Source organism: Aythya fuligula, chromosome 13 (genome assembly GCF_009819795.1).
Source record: "Aythya fuligula isolate bAytFul2 chromosome 13, bAytFul2.pri, whole genome shotgun sequence".
Taxonomy (NCBI): Eukaryota; Metazoa; Chordata; class Aves; order Anseriformes; family Anatidae; genus Aythya; species Aythya fuligula.
In genome coordinates, this window is record NC_045571.1 from 3,972,611 (window position 1) to 3,986,706 (window position 14,096).

Sequence of the window (14,096 nt, forward strand, 5' to 3'; positions counted from 1 at the left end):
GGCCACACACCGACCTTCACTGTAAACACCAAGAAAGGAACTATGGAGGGAAAGTCTTGTTTTTGCTCCATGGGAATCCAGCAACACGGGTATAAGAGTGACACTAAAATGGGCTGTGCTGTCATGAGGCCTTGTTTGCCAGAGCCAGACAAGAATGGTCTGTTATAAAACATGGTGGAATGTTTGTTTTTGTAGTATTGGATTTCCAAAATCCATAGTCTTTTTGTGGCTGACAAGCTCACTCTTTTCTTTGCCTCGTTACCGCAGCTGTCGGAGGTCTGCACCCCTGCCTGGAAAACATGAGTAACAGCTAGAAAGCAATCCTAGCAAAAATCTGCATCATTCATGCGTAATCAGACAATGCTTGGGAGAGTTACAAAGGAAGGGAGGAGGAGAAAACCACAGCGCTGCAGACATTTGCATGCTTTCTAGTTTCTTTGCAAGAGTTACTTTTAGGTATAAAATGCATGAAGTTTCATATGCAACTTTATATATGCCTTAACTTTCTTGGGCTTTGATTCACATCCCACTGAGACCTAGCAAAATTTGGCAGATTGGCCGTGTCTGTTTCCAGCACATACCTCCATTTTGTCTTGGCAATACTGTGCATGTATACACCAATTAAGAGAAAAGCATGCTCTGTTGTGGCTTGCTGCTTACCTCAAAGACTCTCTCCGTGGTTCATCCCAGCTGCTTTGTTCAACTCAGACCACACAGAACACCCCAGATGGCACCTGACAGAGCAGGCAGTGCTGCTTTACAGCAGTTTCTGTTGTGATCCAGCTAGAAGATGCACAGGCAGTTCAGCTGGACCACTGAGTTCTCTTGCAGTTCCTGTGAGCAGAGCTATGGCTCAATCCAAACCACACTTTGGGCTGACTTCAAACCAATCTAAAGTTCAGCACAGCCCTGGGTTTGGTTTAGAGCCACCCTGTGCTTGCATTTGGGTCCTGGAGCAAGGATAGGAGCCAACCCCTGACAGCCAAAATGGGAATTCCACCTGCATCCATTTGCACCGTGCTGGTGCTCCTCCACTAACAGTCCTTGTGGGTCTGCGGTGTGCTTAGTCCCCAAACACAAGCCCGCTTGTCCAAAGCAGGTGCCTTGCTTTGCTAGTTCTAGTGCTTTTTTGGGTCACATACTCAAGCAAAGGAGTGCTGCAGTTCTCTTTGCATATAAAGGAGAGGTAAGAACCTTCTTTTTTACCCGTGTCTTCAGAGGTTCCAGTTCTCAGATTACATACATTAGATGCCTACTACATAGCAAGTTCTCTGGAGAGAACCACACTTTAAAAAATGTGCAAATTTAACCATTATTGCACATTCAAAAATTCATCTTCCTTACTTGATGGTACGGAAGTTTTGACATAACAGTGTATCTGCAACAACTTCCTTACCAACAAAGTTCACTTTGATGACTGGATGCTTACAAATCCATGGATAAAAACAAAAGGATATTTACAAATACTGCAATTAGCACAAAAAGAAAAAAGATCTGACTCCTGACGCTTAGGACAAAGGTATTGTAACATAACCTGTTCCAAAAAATGTGAAAGAAGAACCACATACAAGTTGTTGGCATTTTAAATATGTTTATTCAGCAGCTATTACAATCAGCCTCCAAAAAACTGGAGTCCCCTCTTGTTTCTGAACTGTGGCAAGTGATGAAAATGCCTGCTAGGAACATTGAAGAAGCTACACAGTGCACTCCTTTCTGAGAAACAGACATGGCTACTAGGGATTAATCTCTTTGAAAAGGCAAAATATAAATATATACACTCTAAATCCACAACAACGGTTTAAACGCACTACATGAATTCAAGTGGGATAAGAGTGGACAAATCCACATCATGTAAACTGCAGTCGCATCGTCTCTCTCCTGTCTTCTCCTCCAACCCTGCCCAGTTTCGGTTTACATTCTGTGATCTGCCTATCGCAGAGATGAAATACAGAAGCGCTGAAGTGTTGAATCTCAGGGGCTGTGCACGGGACCAGGAGCTGGGGTGATGCACCGTGCTCTACACGTTGCTCAAGGCATCCACGCCAGGAAGAACTTTACCTGTTAGGGAAAAAAAATCCCAATAAAGTTAAGGACCCTCCAACTGTACTTTGCTTTATGCTCACAACTGCAACATTTACACAGATTAAAAAAAACAAACTAGAGGTTAAAGATGGCTCTACGTGCATTCCCGTTGACATCTGTGGCTATGAAGGCATATGGGTTACATTTAAACTGCTCCATGCAGCAAATACATTTTGGGGCTGTGCTGAGTATCCAGAGCACAGCTGCACTCGTGTGTCAGCAGCAGATTAACGGCCCACAGTTGTCAATGCTCAATTAACAATAATGCTGAGTTTCTATCCAAGTTCCTGCTAGGGGCAGATCCAAACACCTAAGATATTTTTCCATGCAGCTTGATGGCAAACAGATTTTTTGATCGGACCTAGGGAGTTGCTGCATACTTTCTTCAATCCCTAATGACATGTAAAGAGTATTTTGGAGTGTGTGGTGGAAATTTTAAGAATGAATTAAGAAAAAGGAACGGAGCCTGCTATAAGACTTGAGTCTTTTCTTGGGACTGAAACACCCAGGTCCAGATATCTGCACACCTCATTCCAACGGAGGGGAGTAAGGAACACGCTCCTCTTTGGGTACGGGGGCCCCGCATTTTTTTATTTTACTTTTATTTTTAAGTGCAACGCTTTTGAAAGCATCTTCTTAGCTTATTGTCCTACTTTAATAGTGAAGGGAGAGCTTTCTGCTCACCCCCAACCTACCTTCGAATGCACAAGCTGTGTGGCAGCACTGAATTTTAACACTGTTCACAACCAACCAACTATTTTTTCTTTTTTAAATAATCTTCAGAGGCTTTTCTAATTAGCTAGACTTCCGTTACATTTAAAAGATCACACACACAAACCCACATTTTGGGCCAAAACTTAGACAACTTTGTCCTTGCGAATAAATCAGTTGCACAGTTTCATTCTAGCCATCTGCATTCTTTCCCTTTCCCATCACTCCCTAGGCAACAGAAACAAAAGCTCTGTCTCACACGTAACTGCTGGAAACCAACAGCTGCAATGCAGTTTATTGCAGTTTCTCTTCTACAGAGAAGTTGACAGCATTAGATAATTTACACATATTGGGAAACAGCTAATTACCAGAGGAAATAAAAACTCATTTAGAGTACAATGCGACTCATTAGAAGAATCCTGTAAATTCTCACCATTTTGGATTCCGAGTATTCTCGCGCAGATTTGGGAAGTGATCACTAGAGGGCTCCCCAAAACCAGGGGATTTTAAACAATGCTCCCAAAAGGAAGCTTGTAAACCAGAATTCCGGACTATTCTGATGAGATTTCCCTAACAGAAACTGGAAACTATGAACAGCCTGGTTAACGCGTCTCAGGGAATCATCTATAAATAAAGAGCCCGCTCTCGAGGCTGTTTTACTTTCTATTCCAGCATTTTTGCTGCCTGGGAGTGGCAGTCTATGCTATTTGCAGGAATACTCCATTTTCTTTCCTCTTCCTCTAGGAGGAAGACAAAAAGAGCTATGAGGATCTCATTGCTCTCATTGTTCAAAAGCTACCTGCAACTCCACTTGGTGAAACAGAGAAGACATTCACCCTGTTGTTGTGCTTTTCTGACTATCAAAGCAAGGCAGAGCACCCAGAACTGCCCGATTTGCTCAAACAAGAGAAAAGAGCAGTTACCCTCCAGCAGTTCCAGGCTGGCGCCACCTCCAGTGCTGACGTGGCTAACTTTATCCTCAGTATTCCACTTGGCGCAGCAAGTAGCTGTATCCCCACCACCTGTAGCACAAGAAAACGCAATGATACAGAAGAAATTAGAATTTTGTTCAGCTTAAGGCACAAAGCCTTGCTGCAGGCTGGTTCTGTTCCCAGATCCTCAGTACATACATCAATTTTTAAAGTCACATCTGCACGCTGAAGGAAAACTGAAAGCATTATGAAGAGAAACAATTTGGCCACATTTTTAATGTGGTGCTAGGAGACAAACCTCCTTGTTGCATTTAGAAAAGCAAGAACACATACAACTCCTTACCAATAATGGTGATGCAGCCCTTGCCAGTGACTTCCACCACTTTGTCCATCAGAGCTTTGGTTCCTTTGGAAAACTTGTCCCACTCGAAGACACCCACGGGACCGTTCCACACTATTTGCTTGGCCCTTCCCACAACTTCAACAAACTTCTTCACGCTTTCAGGGCCACAGTCCAAGCCCTAAGACAAACAAGAGAATTCAGATATACCTCCTGCCAAGCCTCAGCTTAAATCACCAATGCCTTTTTGGTGGGATCCTCAAAAGCTTCCCCCCCCTTTCCTTAAAGGTCCAAGCTAACAACCCTGCTATTCACACCACATTGTCAAACACCTGACAAGTCCAAAGCCTATAGCTTTGCAGGCCTTGTAGGGCTTGGTGGTGCTGTTTTCGTGGTATCAAACTTGCCACTGACTTAGATACAGCAGACCAGACATGAAGCAAGAGTTTCTCTGTATGCTAAGGAACAAAGCGACTTGTCAGCAGCTGCTGCTGCAGCATGGAGTCTGGAGTGGTATTTGTATTCCTAGTATGAAGAACTCATTTTTAAAATCAATGTCAGAAGCATAAAGTCTTAGTTAGAAGCTTTTGCCAACTAATTAAATTTGAGTCAAATAAAAGGGACTCCTCTAAAACCTTCAGATCTGAATGCAGTAGGATTTTTGCTGTTTTAATCCAAATCTCTACAAAAGCTGTTTTACACTTAAAAAATCAGGACAAGCCACAGGGCTTTCTATTTATTAAGCCCAAGAACTCCACGCAGCTAGGCTGCCTTCAGAAACAATAGCAATGGATCTCAATTACTCTTTTTATTCCTTTAAGGCATGCCTTTCCCACCCCAGTGCTCCCTGTTATTTTCCCTAGCCCATCGAAACCTACCATCCAGCCAGCAGGAATGCCCGAAGCCACCGTGGCTTCGCCAGTCTGTGCATGCTCATCAAATTTGTCCGCAGTGATGAAGTCAACAGGCAGAGTGATCTTCACACCGTTCTTCTCTGCCTTGGCCATCAGGTCCTTGACAATTTTTGATCCCTCTTCATCAAACAAAGAGTTGCCAATCTGCAGAAGTTATTTGGAAAAAATGAAAGGCATTTGTTTAGCTGCTGGTTGGGACAGAAAAGCACAGCAGCAGTCAGGCCACACCATTCAGCAGTTCTGGCAAGTTTTCTTCGAGCACTAAGACACATTCTGCAATCCAATTTTTGCAAGCTGATTGTCAAGCAACTTCTGAGTGCTCCCTGCTCTTGCGGGGAGCTGACACACCTCGTTTCCAATCCCACCATATATACTGACCGTATTTTTTTCCTAGGAGCAGACTTGCTCTTTTCTTACCTGCATGTTGTTGAGCACTTTAAGGAAGGTGAATGCCATTCCACCACCGATGATCATCTCATTGACCTTATCCAACATGTTATTGATCAGCTGGATCTTATCCTGAACTTTTGCTCTGGTGAAGGAGAAAAGGAAAGAGAACAAACAGTGCAGTCACTGCCCAGAATTCTCAGACAGACTTCATTCTATCTTGAACTAAGCAGGAAGCCTCACCAACGACTTCTTGGATAAGAATTTGAAGCAGAACTATCCAACTGCTAGTCAGTACTGGCAATTCTGATACCTCAAGGTTTTTCTGAGAATGGTCCAACAGAAAAGTTATGGGGAACAGGCAGAAAGGGAATTTGGGAAATCAGCAGGTCAGTATTAAACAGCAACTTACAAGAGCGTTCTTAGCCCTCTGTTTTTCACCTACTGAAATATAAAATTAATTTGGCACTTTAAAGGCTGGTTCCCCTGACTGTCCATCCAAGCAGAGCAGAGATCAGATCCCAGACCTCCACCACTCACAACCATGGCCCGACCCCAGATCCACTGCACCAGCTGCCGTACGCCCAGCTCCTGTAACCAGCCCAGGCCCAGCACCCCATCACGCTCATAGCCCCAACATCCCACCATCTGGGGTAACAATGCCAAAATTACTTCATATGGGAATGGCAGGAAGCAACAGTAAATAGACAAATCTTTCACCCTCCCCTCTACACCCCGTGTCGTTGTTACCTAAAGAAAGCTTCATGAAGACCCTAGAAAATTACCTAGGCTGACACTCCAGAGACTTGCATTGCTATCTGTATGGCTATGCCCTGCTTCAAGACATTAGACAAGACCCTTTCCTTTTCTTCCTTCAGTTACCTTATCTCTAAAACAGTGATAATGATACAGATTTCATTAATGAAATACTTTCAGACCTCATCCGAATAAATAGGCAGTGTCTCTACAATTCCAGCCTCAGTGACTGCAGAGAGCTCTGGTGCAAACCAGCCACCAGCAAGAAATTTTTGTTTCTTTCTTCTGTGCACATCCTGCTCCTGGCACTCAAGTTACTTTCCTGCACATGGTCTTTCTTTGCCAACACATTCTATTTCCACCTCCTTAGTACAGTTCTCAGTACAGATTCCTGGTCCAGTTTTGTTATGGATAAGCAATAGCCAGCCTGCAAGTGTGGGTCACCTGCAGCTCTGAATCTTGGAAGGGTGCTAATAAAAAGAAAGCACTGCTCATTATAATCAAGATCACAGAAAAAGTATAAAATGAGAACTGAGTACTACTTCTTGCAGAGCGTGTTTTTGGGTGCAAAGAACAGGAATAAGCCACATGATTTTATCATCACGGGGACGTTACCATGTCCAAGCTCTGTGTCACTGTATTTTACAAAGTATTTTAATTCACCTGATGAACTGAAACACTTCCATAGAAGTGTGCATGTTTCAAAAACCGGCAGCAATGAGAATTTATTTCTACACACAAGCAGTCATTTGGTTTTGCACCTTCGATTCTCTTTGCACGCTAGTTGCTGCTAGAGAACAGAGACCTGGGCAACTACAGTAGGCCACGGTTGCATAATGCCCGACCGTGTCAACTTACACAGCGCTGAGCTTGCAGGATGCTTGTACTCTGAACCACAGAGGAAAGGTCACTGACAACATTTCAGGGCCAGCATGTGTGTCAGTTCTGGGTCAGCCGCCCAGCGAGCTGCCCTGGGCTGTGTCAGGGGGATGCGAGAGGCCACGAGGTGTGAGCAGACCCCGACAGTATCACCACAGGCCTGGACGGGGTAAGGTAGCTCCCATCTAACCCACATTTTACAGAGATCTCAAGAATTATCTGCAAATCTGAACTGCAGGTACAGCTCAAAGGAAAGCACTTGTTTGTAGCAAGCCAAAACAACCCTTCAGTTATGACAGAGGTGGTGAAGAGAAATAAGAAGGTGGTATGCTCTTGAGTCTTACCCTCCCAGAATTGCTAAGAAGGGTCTCTCTGGGCTCTCGAGGGCCTTCGCAAAATAATCCAGTTCTTTCTTCATCAGGAAGCCTGCAGCCTTCTGAGGAAGATTGACACCTACCATGGAACTGCAGAATGAAGGTAAGAGTAAGGAAAGGAAAAATGTTCTATCAGTGAAGGTCCAAACATCCGTGTGTCTCACAGCACTAAAATTCTTTAGTCAGCTACAGCAAGGAGCGCAGCTCCTACCGGCATGGAAACAAACATGGGGATTTTCTTTTCCTAGTTCGATAAGCCAGCTGTAAAGTTGACTTTCCAGCATTGCTTTTGCACAGCCTTTTTGCTATGTGATATGTTTACAGCATCAATTAGTAATCCAAAGTGATGAGGGACAAAAGCGTAGGAGGAACAGACATCTTCCTCCAGTAACGCTGATTAGGAAATCGAGCTCCAAGATGAGCACTGCAGAGTCTCAAACACACACATCTAACCATGCTCCATGAGAATAACCCATCTGGAACTATTCATCTTCAGGAAAACAGGTCTGCTGAATTTGTAGGACAATTAATAAGAGTCCTAAGCAAGTAATTTTGTATCTTCAAAGCCTAAAATGTTAATTCAAGTCTTAAGAGTTTCAACTGTTGCCTGTTCTCAGAGGTAAACTTTAGATAGCATATGCTATAGAGAACTGTCTTCTCTAAATATGTCACTCAGGAATAAACACAGCAGAATAATGGGATAAGCTCCAAAATAAGTTAATTTTAAGTAAGGGCTTTTAACTGTGTGTAGTTTTAACTGGGAGCAAACCTTAGCATCATTCTGCAGTTCTGCCTGTGGACAGAAAAGGGATACATACCTGTGAGCGCGGTGGGCAGTTCCGAAAGCATCGTTAACATAAACATCTCCCAGTTTAGAAAGAGAGGCTCTGAAAGCATCCACTTTTGCAGAATCAGCCTTGATCTAAAGGGAAAGAATTACAAGCTTGTGCTATTCAAGTCACGGAGTAGATACTGAAGCTGTTCAGTACATACTGAAGCTGCTGAAGTCAAATTCAGCAATTAACAAGCAATTGATTCGTAACCCCAAAGCAAAGAAAAAATCAGCTGGAGAAATTCATCTATTTATCCTGGGGTTCACTGCATTTCATATGCTCTTTTCCAGTCCAGCAGAAGCCACAAAAATGTTTAAATGGTTTAAACTCCACTTTAATCCCTCCGAGCCTGCTCCTACATCCCTGAGGACTGTTCCCATTGCAGGATCTTGGTACACCAACAAGGTAGGAACGAGCTGCACTACAACCAACCTCTTGGCCTGCTCACAGATCTCTGTTTGTGGGGCGATCCCAGGTAACACAGGAAGGGTGTGCAGAGACAAGGTGCTAATGAGATGAAAGCAAACTTGCTCATGCTCACCTACTGACCAGCGACAGCATGGTAGCTAAGCTCCTGAGGGATTCATTTAGTGTCTGCTCTGAGGATTAACTTATAAATAGCACACACACTATGACAGGCCACAGCCGTAACAGCCAGCAAAGGAAAGCTGGGGACAGGTTGAGTGGGCAAAACCAGAGGCGTTTCTGCTGAGACCTTCTCCACCCTCCAAGTCCTCATGGGATGGCTCAAGTTGTTCCATTTTCCTTCCCACCTTGAGAAAAACAGCAGAGCTCTCTAACAGCAACTGCTCAGAGCGAGTTCACTGCCACATGCTGTTAAAGAACCTCCTGGACTGGCAGTTGGGCGATCCCTGACTGACTGCCTTACTGCTTTATCAGCTCACCCCCGAGCAAGGGCTCTCCTGCTGCCTCTGCTAGCACACAGCTCTAATTCTAATTCAGGAATGAGGGCAGCAAGGCACTCTAAGACAGGCCAGACGGGTTCAGCACAGCTTTAGGGGCCCTTTTATTCACACAGCCTAGCCAAAGGGACTACAGAGACTCTAAAATAATGCTGTCAACTCCTCCTTTACTTGCTAAATGTCCTGGCTTTACACGAAGAGATGAAGTGCTCCGATCAAATCCCGCAACATCTGGAAGCTGAACGCAGAGGCTTTTAATGAAGGAATCCCCTACCACCGGATCTGCCTCGGAAAGACATCTCTCAAGTACTAGCTAACAACCCATGGTCTTGCACTGCATCTCCATTCCCACAGCACTGACTGTCACCTGGTAAGATGAGAAGCTGGTCTGCCAGCTGCAGCTCTCCTGTCATGCCCAACAGCTTTGCATGCTTCTGTACACATACAAGTGCGTAAAATCAGTTCCCAAAGCCAATTTAATTCTCATCCCACTCTTCCCCCAGCCACCACATTGGCTTTCAGTGGCACAAGGCTGTGGTAATTCCAGACCAGCTCAATTTCTCATTGTCACCTGGAGCTGCAAAGGCTCACTGGTTCTCTGGGCCATTTTCCTAAGCGCCAGGAGTCCTGTGTCAGCCCCTAAAGGGCAGCGCACGATGCCAGCATTCCCCTCCACGCACCAAATCTGCGAGGAGCCAAGGCCTGCGGAAAGTCACCGGGTCACCATGGCTAAGAAAAGCAGCTGTCTGGAGCAAGCCTTCTTCCTGACCTTCAAGAAAATGTCAGAGGTGCAAGGCAGCCTGGCTCTCCACGGCTGCTCTGAGAGCAGGCAGGCTTCTAACGGGTTTGACAATCTCAGCACTGCAGAACACGTAAGCATCAGTTTAAAGCATTAGGCACACACAAAACTAGACTTGATGCTTCACCTTGTTCCCTGAAGCATCCTTCCCCTTCCCTTCTTCTTCTACGTGGAAGCGGAGGTTCTCCAGCAGGATGATGGAGCCAGTTGCAGGATTAGCGCAGGCCTTCTCCACATCAGGACCAACACAGTCCTTCAGGAAAGTCACCTCTCTGCAAACAGAAGACACACACCCCGTCATCCTACAAGCAATTCTTCCTTTCTGAAAGGAGAGCACCCAGGTCCACGCACAGGGTGGGCCTGATGCGCGCTGAGCTGCTCTTCTACTTCACCTGCCCATGAGCGCTTTAAGCTCCACAGCGACCGGGGCCAAGGAGAACTTGTCGGGCATGGGGACACCGTCGGGGCGACCCAGGTGACTCATCAAGACCACGGACTTGGCTCCATGGTCCAGGCAGTGCTTGATGGTAGGAACGGCCGCCTTGATCCTGTAGGGGCAGGGAAAAGCAAGTGAAAAAGGATTCAAGGAGTGTTTGCTGTGGAAGAAGGCTGATTGAGCACTTACACGAGAGCCCTGGAAGTTGTCCCTCAAAAAGGGCAAGAGAAAGCACAGAGCTGGGCAGAATGATTGTTTAACCGCTGTTAATGGTTCCACACAGCTCAGCCTCCCCTTCACAGACAGCAGGGCTCTGCCACCAGGACCTCCTAAAAGGGAGGCTGGGCTTCAAAACTTACTCTAGGATAAACATCTCAGAGTCTCATACCCCACAGAGAGAATCTTTCCCTGCAGAGCTAGCGCAGCCTATTCCTTTCCCAAGGACTGTGACAATGCCCGAAGCACAGCCACCACACATCATGCATCAGCCAAGTTCTCTGTCCCAGCATGTTTTCACACGTTCTACTGTTATCTTCTGCAAGGTGTAGGAGAGAGAAGTAAAATTTATCTCGTCATCCAAATTCTGCTGATTGTTTGTAGCTATGAAATGCCAGGAAACATCTGAACATAACCAGGCTTCCTTATTTAGCGATCCTGAGCCAAAAAAAGGAATGATGCGGACGCTGACCAGTGGTGAACAAAACTGGCACCCGCCCACAAACACTGGAGGAGCTAAATGAGACATCTGGTATCGCTGCTCCTAAACCCCGTGTCTCTGCATGCTGCTTGAGTGTGCTAATGTTAGACAACAAGTGAACACAGCCCCAGGGTAAGTAAGGAGCCAGGACATCTTCTGGTGCTATCATCAAAACCAGCAAACACAGGTGAACAGACACGTGGTTGGGACACAGCCATAATGCTGCAACCGTGTTTAAGGAATGAAGTTTCAGGATCTGTACAGTTCAGTGATGTTTTCTATGTGCTTTCCACAGCAGCTACAGTGAGAGTAAGCTAGTAGTAACTCTCATAGTAACTACAATTTGCAAATAGCTGCAGGAGTTTTAACCAACAGCTGTCAGACCTTCCCTGAGACACCTAATACTCAGCGATTAGGCAGGGACAGCTTAACCACAGCAGCACTGCGGGTACTGCGAACAGAACCAGGCCTCAAATCAAAAAACAGAAATCAAAGGCTCACCTTTGGTTGTTGGTTATTTTGTGATCCTTCATTGGAACATTGAAGTCAACCCTAAAAAAAAAAGAAAGCAGAAAAAGTTTAAGTATTTAAAACTTGTTTTTACAAAGAGCAAGGTAACCTGCAGGAAGGGAGCTGCCTAGAAGAGCAATGTTGTGGTTAAGGTTAGGCTAAGATTTTTAGCTGCCTTGTGCATTTCAAATCGGTATCTTCTCAGCCGTTTGTGCTTGTAATGAATACAACTGGAGAAAAAGCATCCCTGTGTGACTTTATGAAGCTACACTGTCAATCCAACCCAACTCTCATGGCCATAGGAGTGATGATGCTGAAACAGAAAACAAAGCTGGGATTGAACAAGCTCCTGCTTGCTTTTTCCATTTTTAAAGCCATGCTCCCAGATCACTGCCTAGCAGGTTCCAAGGGAAAGGAAGCAAATAACGAAAGGTGACATTGTGCTCTCCGAAGAGGCTTCTGAAATACCCAGCTGGACTACTATGGCAGGCAAGCAAGCTCACAGAAGCTGCCCAATTACTGCTTACAGCTCTGAGTTTCTGCTCTCAGCAGCTCTGATCTCTCCAGAGCCGAGTACTGCAGCTACCACATGCCCGTGGGAAGACCTGACTAGATCCAAGGGTCGCTTCCCTCACACACCAGAGGAAGGGATGGCAGGAAGGAATTTTATCAGTTTCTCTAGCGCACCTTGTGCCCACGTGGTGACCAGCTGCAGCAGGAGGCTGTTTCGTAACAGCCACGAGCAGAGATTACTCACCCAGCCGCTTTCCTCCTCCCTGTCTCGCTCAGAGAAAGCGTGGCCACGGCATGACCACAGATGAGCAAGATCTTTTTCTTCCGGGGAGGAAGGGAGCGTCTAACTGGCTGTAACAGCGCATCAGAATGAGGAATGTGAAGTGCTCTGTTCACCTTTATCCTTCATCACTCCACGTCTATACACACAACACTGAAATTCTGGAAGTTGCTTGAGTTTCCTTGTAGCCTGCTCAGCACTAGAACCACATGGGAAGGCTGACAAAAGCTGCCAGCAAAGCAGGAGTAACTGAGCAGAAAAAATTGAACTGGCAGCCCATGGTACAGTGGACTAATTCCATAAAGGGGACAGGAAAACATCATCATCATGCTGCTTTTCTGAAACAGGGGGAATAAGAGAACAGTTTGCTTTACAGAGCCATCGGAGCTACAGAAGACCAGGTTCACCCTTTCTCCCCACCACAGCTATGGCCAGTGAAATCTGAGCTCTCCCTGAACCTTTTCTCTTCCCCAGTCCTAACATCTACCTTGTTCTGCCTTAGGCACTAGGCCTGGAAGGTAACGTTATGAACATACCAGAATTACAATGAACATGAAGAGAAAGAAGACGGGTATCGATTTTAGTAGCACTAAGAGCACGTGGCGACTTTTGGGGGAGATGAGGTGCAGGCAGGAAACTCACGAATTAGCACCAACTGCTGCCTCACTCCACCTTTGCAGCCAAGCACGGGCCTGCAGGCGGGTTATGCCCATTATCTGTGCCCACAAGCTGGCTAACCCATCCCCTGATTAAAAAAAAAAAAAAAAAAAGTATGTTGTTATAGAGATAAAGGTCTTTTTTTTTTTTGTACCAGATTTATGAAACACGTGCAAATCCCAAGCTAGCTTCTCGTTATGGGAGCTGATTTTTAGCCATCTAACTTTGAGGGACCTACATCAAAATAAGACAAGAGAGACCAAATAGTGAGACGGGGGAGGCAAGCTGCAGCCTCCGCACCACACAGGGCGGCTGATACAAACGGGTGGCAGTAAGGTGACCTTGGAGAAAGAAACCCAGGGTTAGAGGAACTTCATACCTCACCTGCCAGCACCTGGCCGCCGCTCCCGCCCAGGCTTTGAGCACACCCGCAGTTTTGCGGCCAATTCCTGCCTCAGGAAGCAGGCGATGCCTGCAGCCCGGCCCCCGGCCCGAGGAGCAGAGCCATTCCCGGCTGTGCTCTCACCTTACCCTCACTCATTTCAGCTCTGCGCTAAGGGAAGGGGAGCTGGGGGAGAGATTCTTCTGGAAGGGCCTTTTCTGGAGCCCTCTCCCACAAGGAGCCCACAGCAGCGGGCTGCACCTCCCCCCCCCCCCCCCAACCCCCTCACGGGGCCCTGACGGCGCTGAGAGCCGCGGGCCGGGCCTGGGGAGAGCCGCTCCCCCCCGCCCAGCTCCTCACCTCATAACAACCCGCTTGCCCTTCACGTCCACTTTATCCAGGGTGAGTTTGTTGGAGAGAGACATGGCTGCAGCCGCTGCGATCCGCACCCTCCGCCTGCCACCCGCCTTCTGAGGCGCTGCCCGGCCCGCCTCGCCGGCCTCACGCTCGGCCCGCCCCTGCCCGCGTCCCATTGGGCCGCGCCGCCGGCCGCGCGCTCCTATTGGACGAGCCGCCCGCCCGTCAGCCGAGCCGCCCGGCCCCGCCGTCAGGCCTGGCTGCGGCAGGGCCTGGTCACGTCCCGCACGGAGTCGGCGGGGGCGGGGCCGCCTGAGGGCAGCCCAGGCCGCCG

At 46.9% G+C, this 14,096-nt stretch overlaps 1 protein-coding gene across 1 annotated transcript; it reads right to left on the reverse strand.

Moving 5' to 3' along the window:
• Nucleotides 1-1,574: 1,574 nt before the first annotated feature.
• Nucleotides 1,575-13,891, reverse strand: PGK1 (phosphoglycerate kinase 1). The gene is made up of 11 exons (XM_032196325.1): nucleotides 13,766-13,891; nucleotides 11,565-11,615; nucleotides 10,323-10,478; nucleotides 10,058-10,202; nucleotides 8,194-8,297; nucleotides 7,346-7,465; nucleotides 5,397-5,511; nucleotides 4,944-5,123; nucleotides 4,069-4,246; nucleotides 3,717-3,815; nucleotides 1,575-2,058 (listed from the first exon to the last, which is right to left on the reverse strand). Exons 1-11 carry the CDS (start codon nucleotides 13,828-13,830, stop codon nucleotides 2,018-2,020), a joined length of 1,254 nt encoding a protein of 417 aa, XP_032052216.1. The 5' UTR covers nucleotides 13,831-13,891; the 3' UTR covers nucleotides 1,575-2,017.
• Between the last annotated feature and the right edge of the window lie 205 nt (nucleotides 13,892-14,096).

Coding starts and splice junctions, on each gene's coding strand:
- PGK1 (XM_032196325.1), bottom strand. CDS start 13,830: ATGTCTCTCTCCAACAAACTCACCCTGGATAAAGTGGACGTGAAGGGC. Junction 10,479..11,564: donor AAAATAACCAACAACCAAAG/GTGAGCCTTTGA, acceptor CTGCCCCTACAG/GATCAAGGCGGCCGTTCCTA. Junction 7,466..8,193: donor ACTGCCCACCGCGCTCACAG/GTATGTATCCCT, acceptor TTCATTCTGCAG/TTCCATGGTAGGTGTCAATC.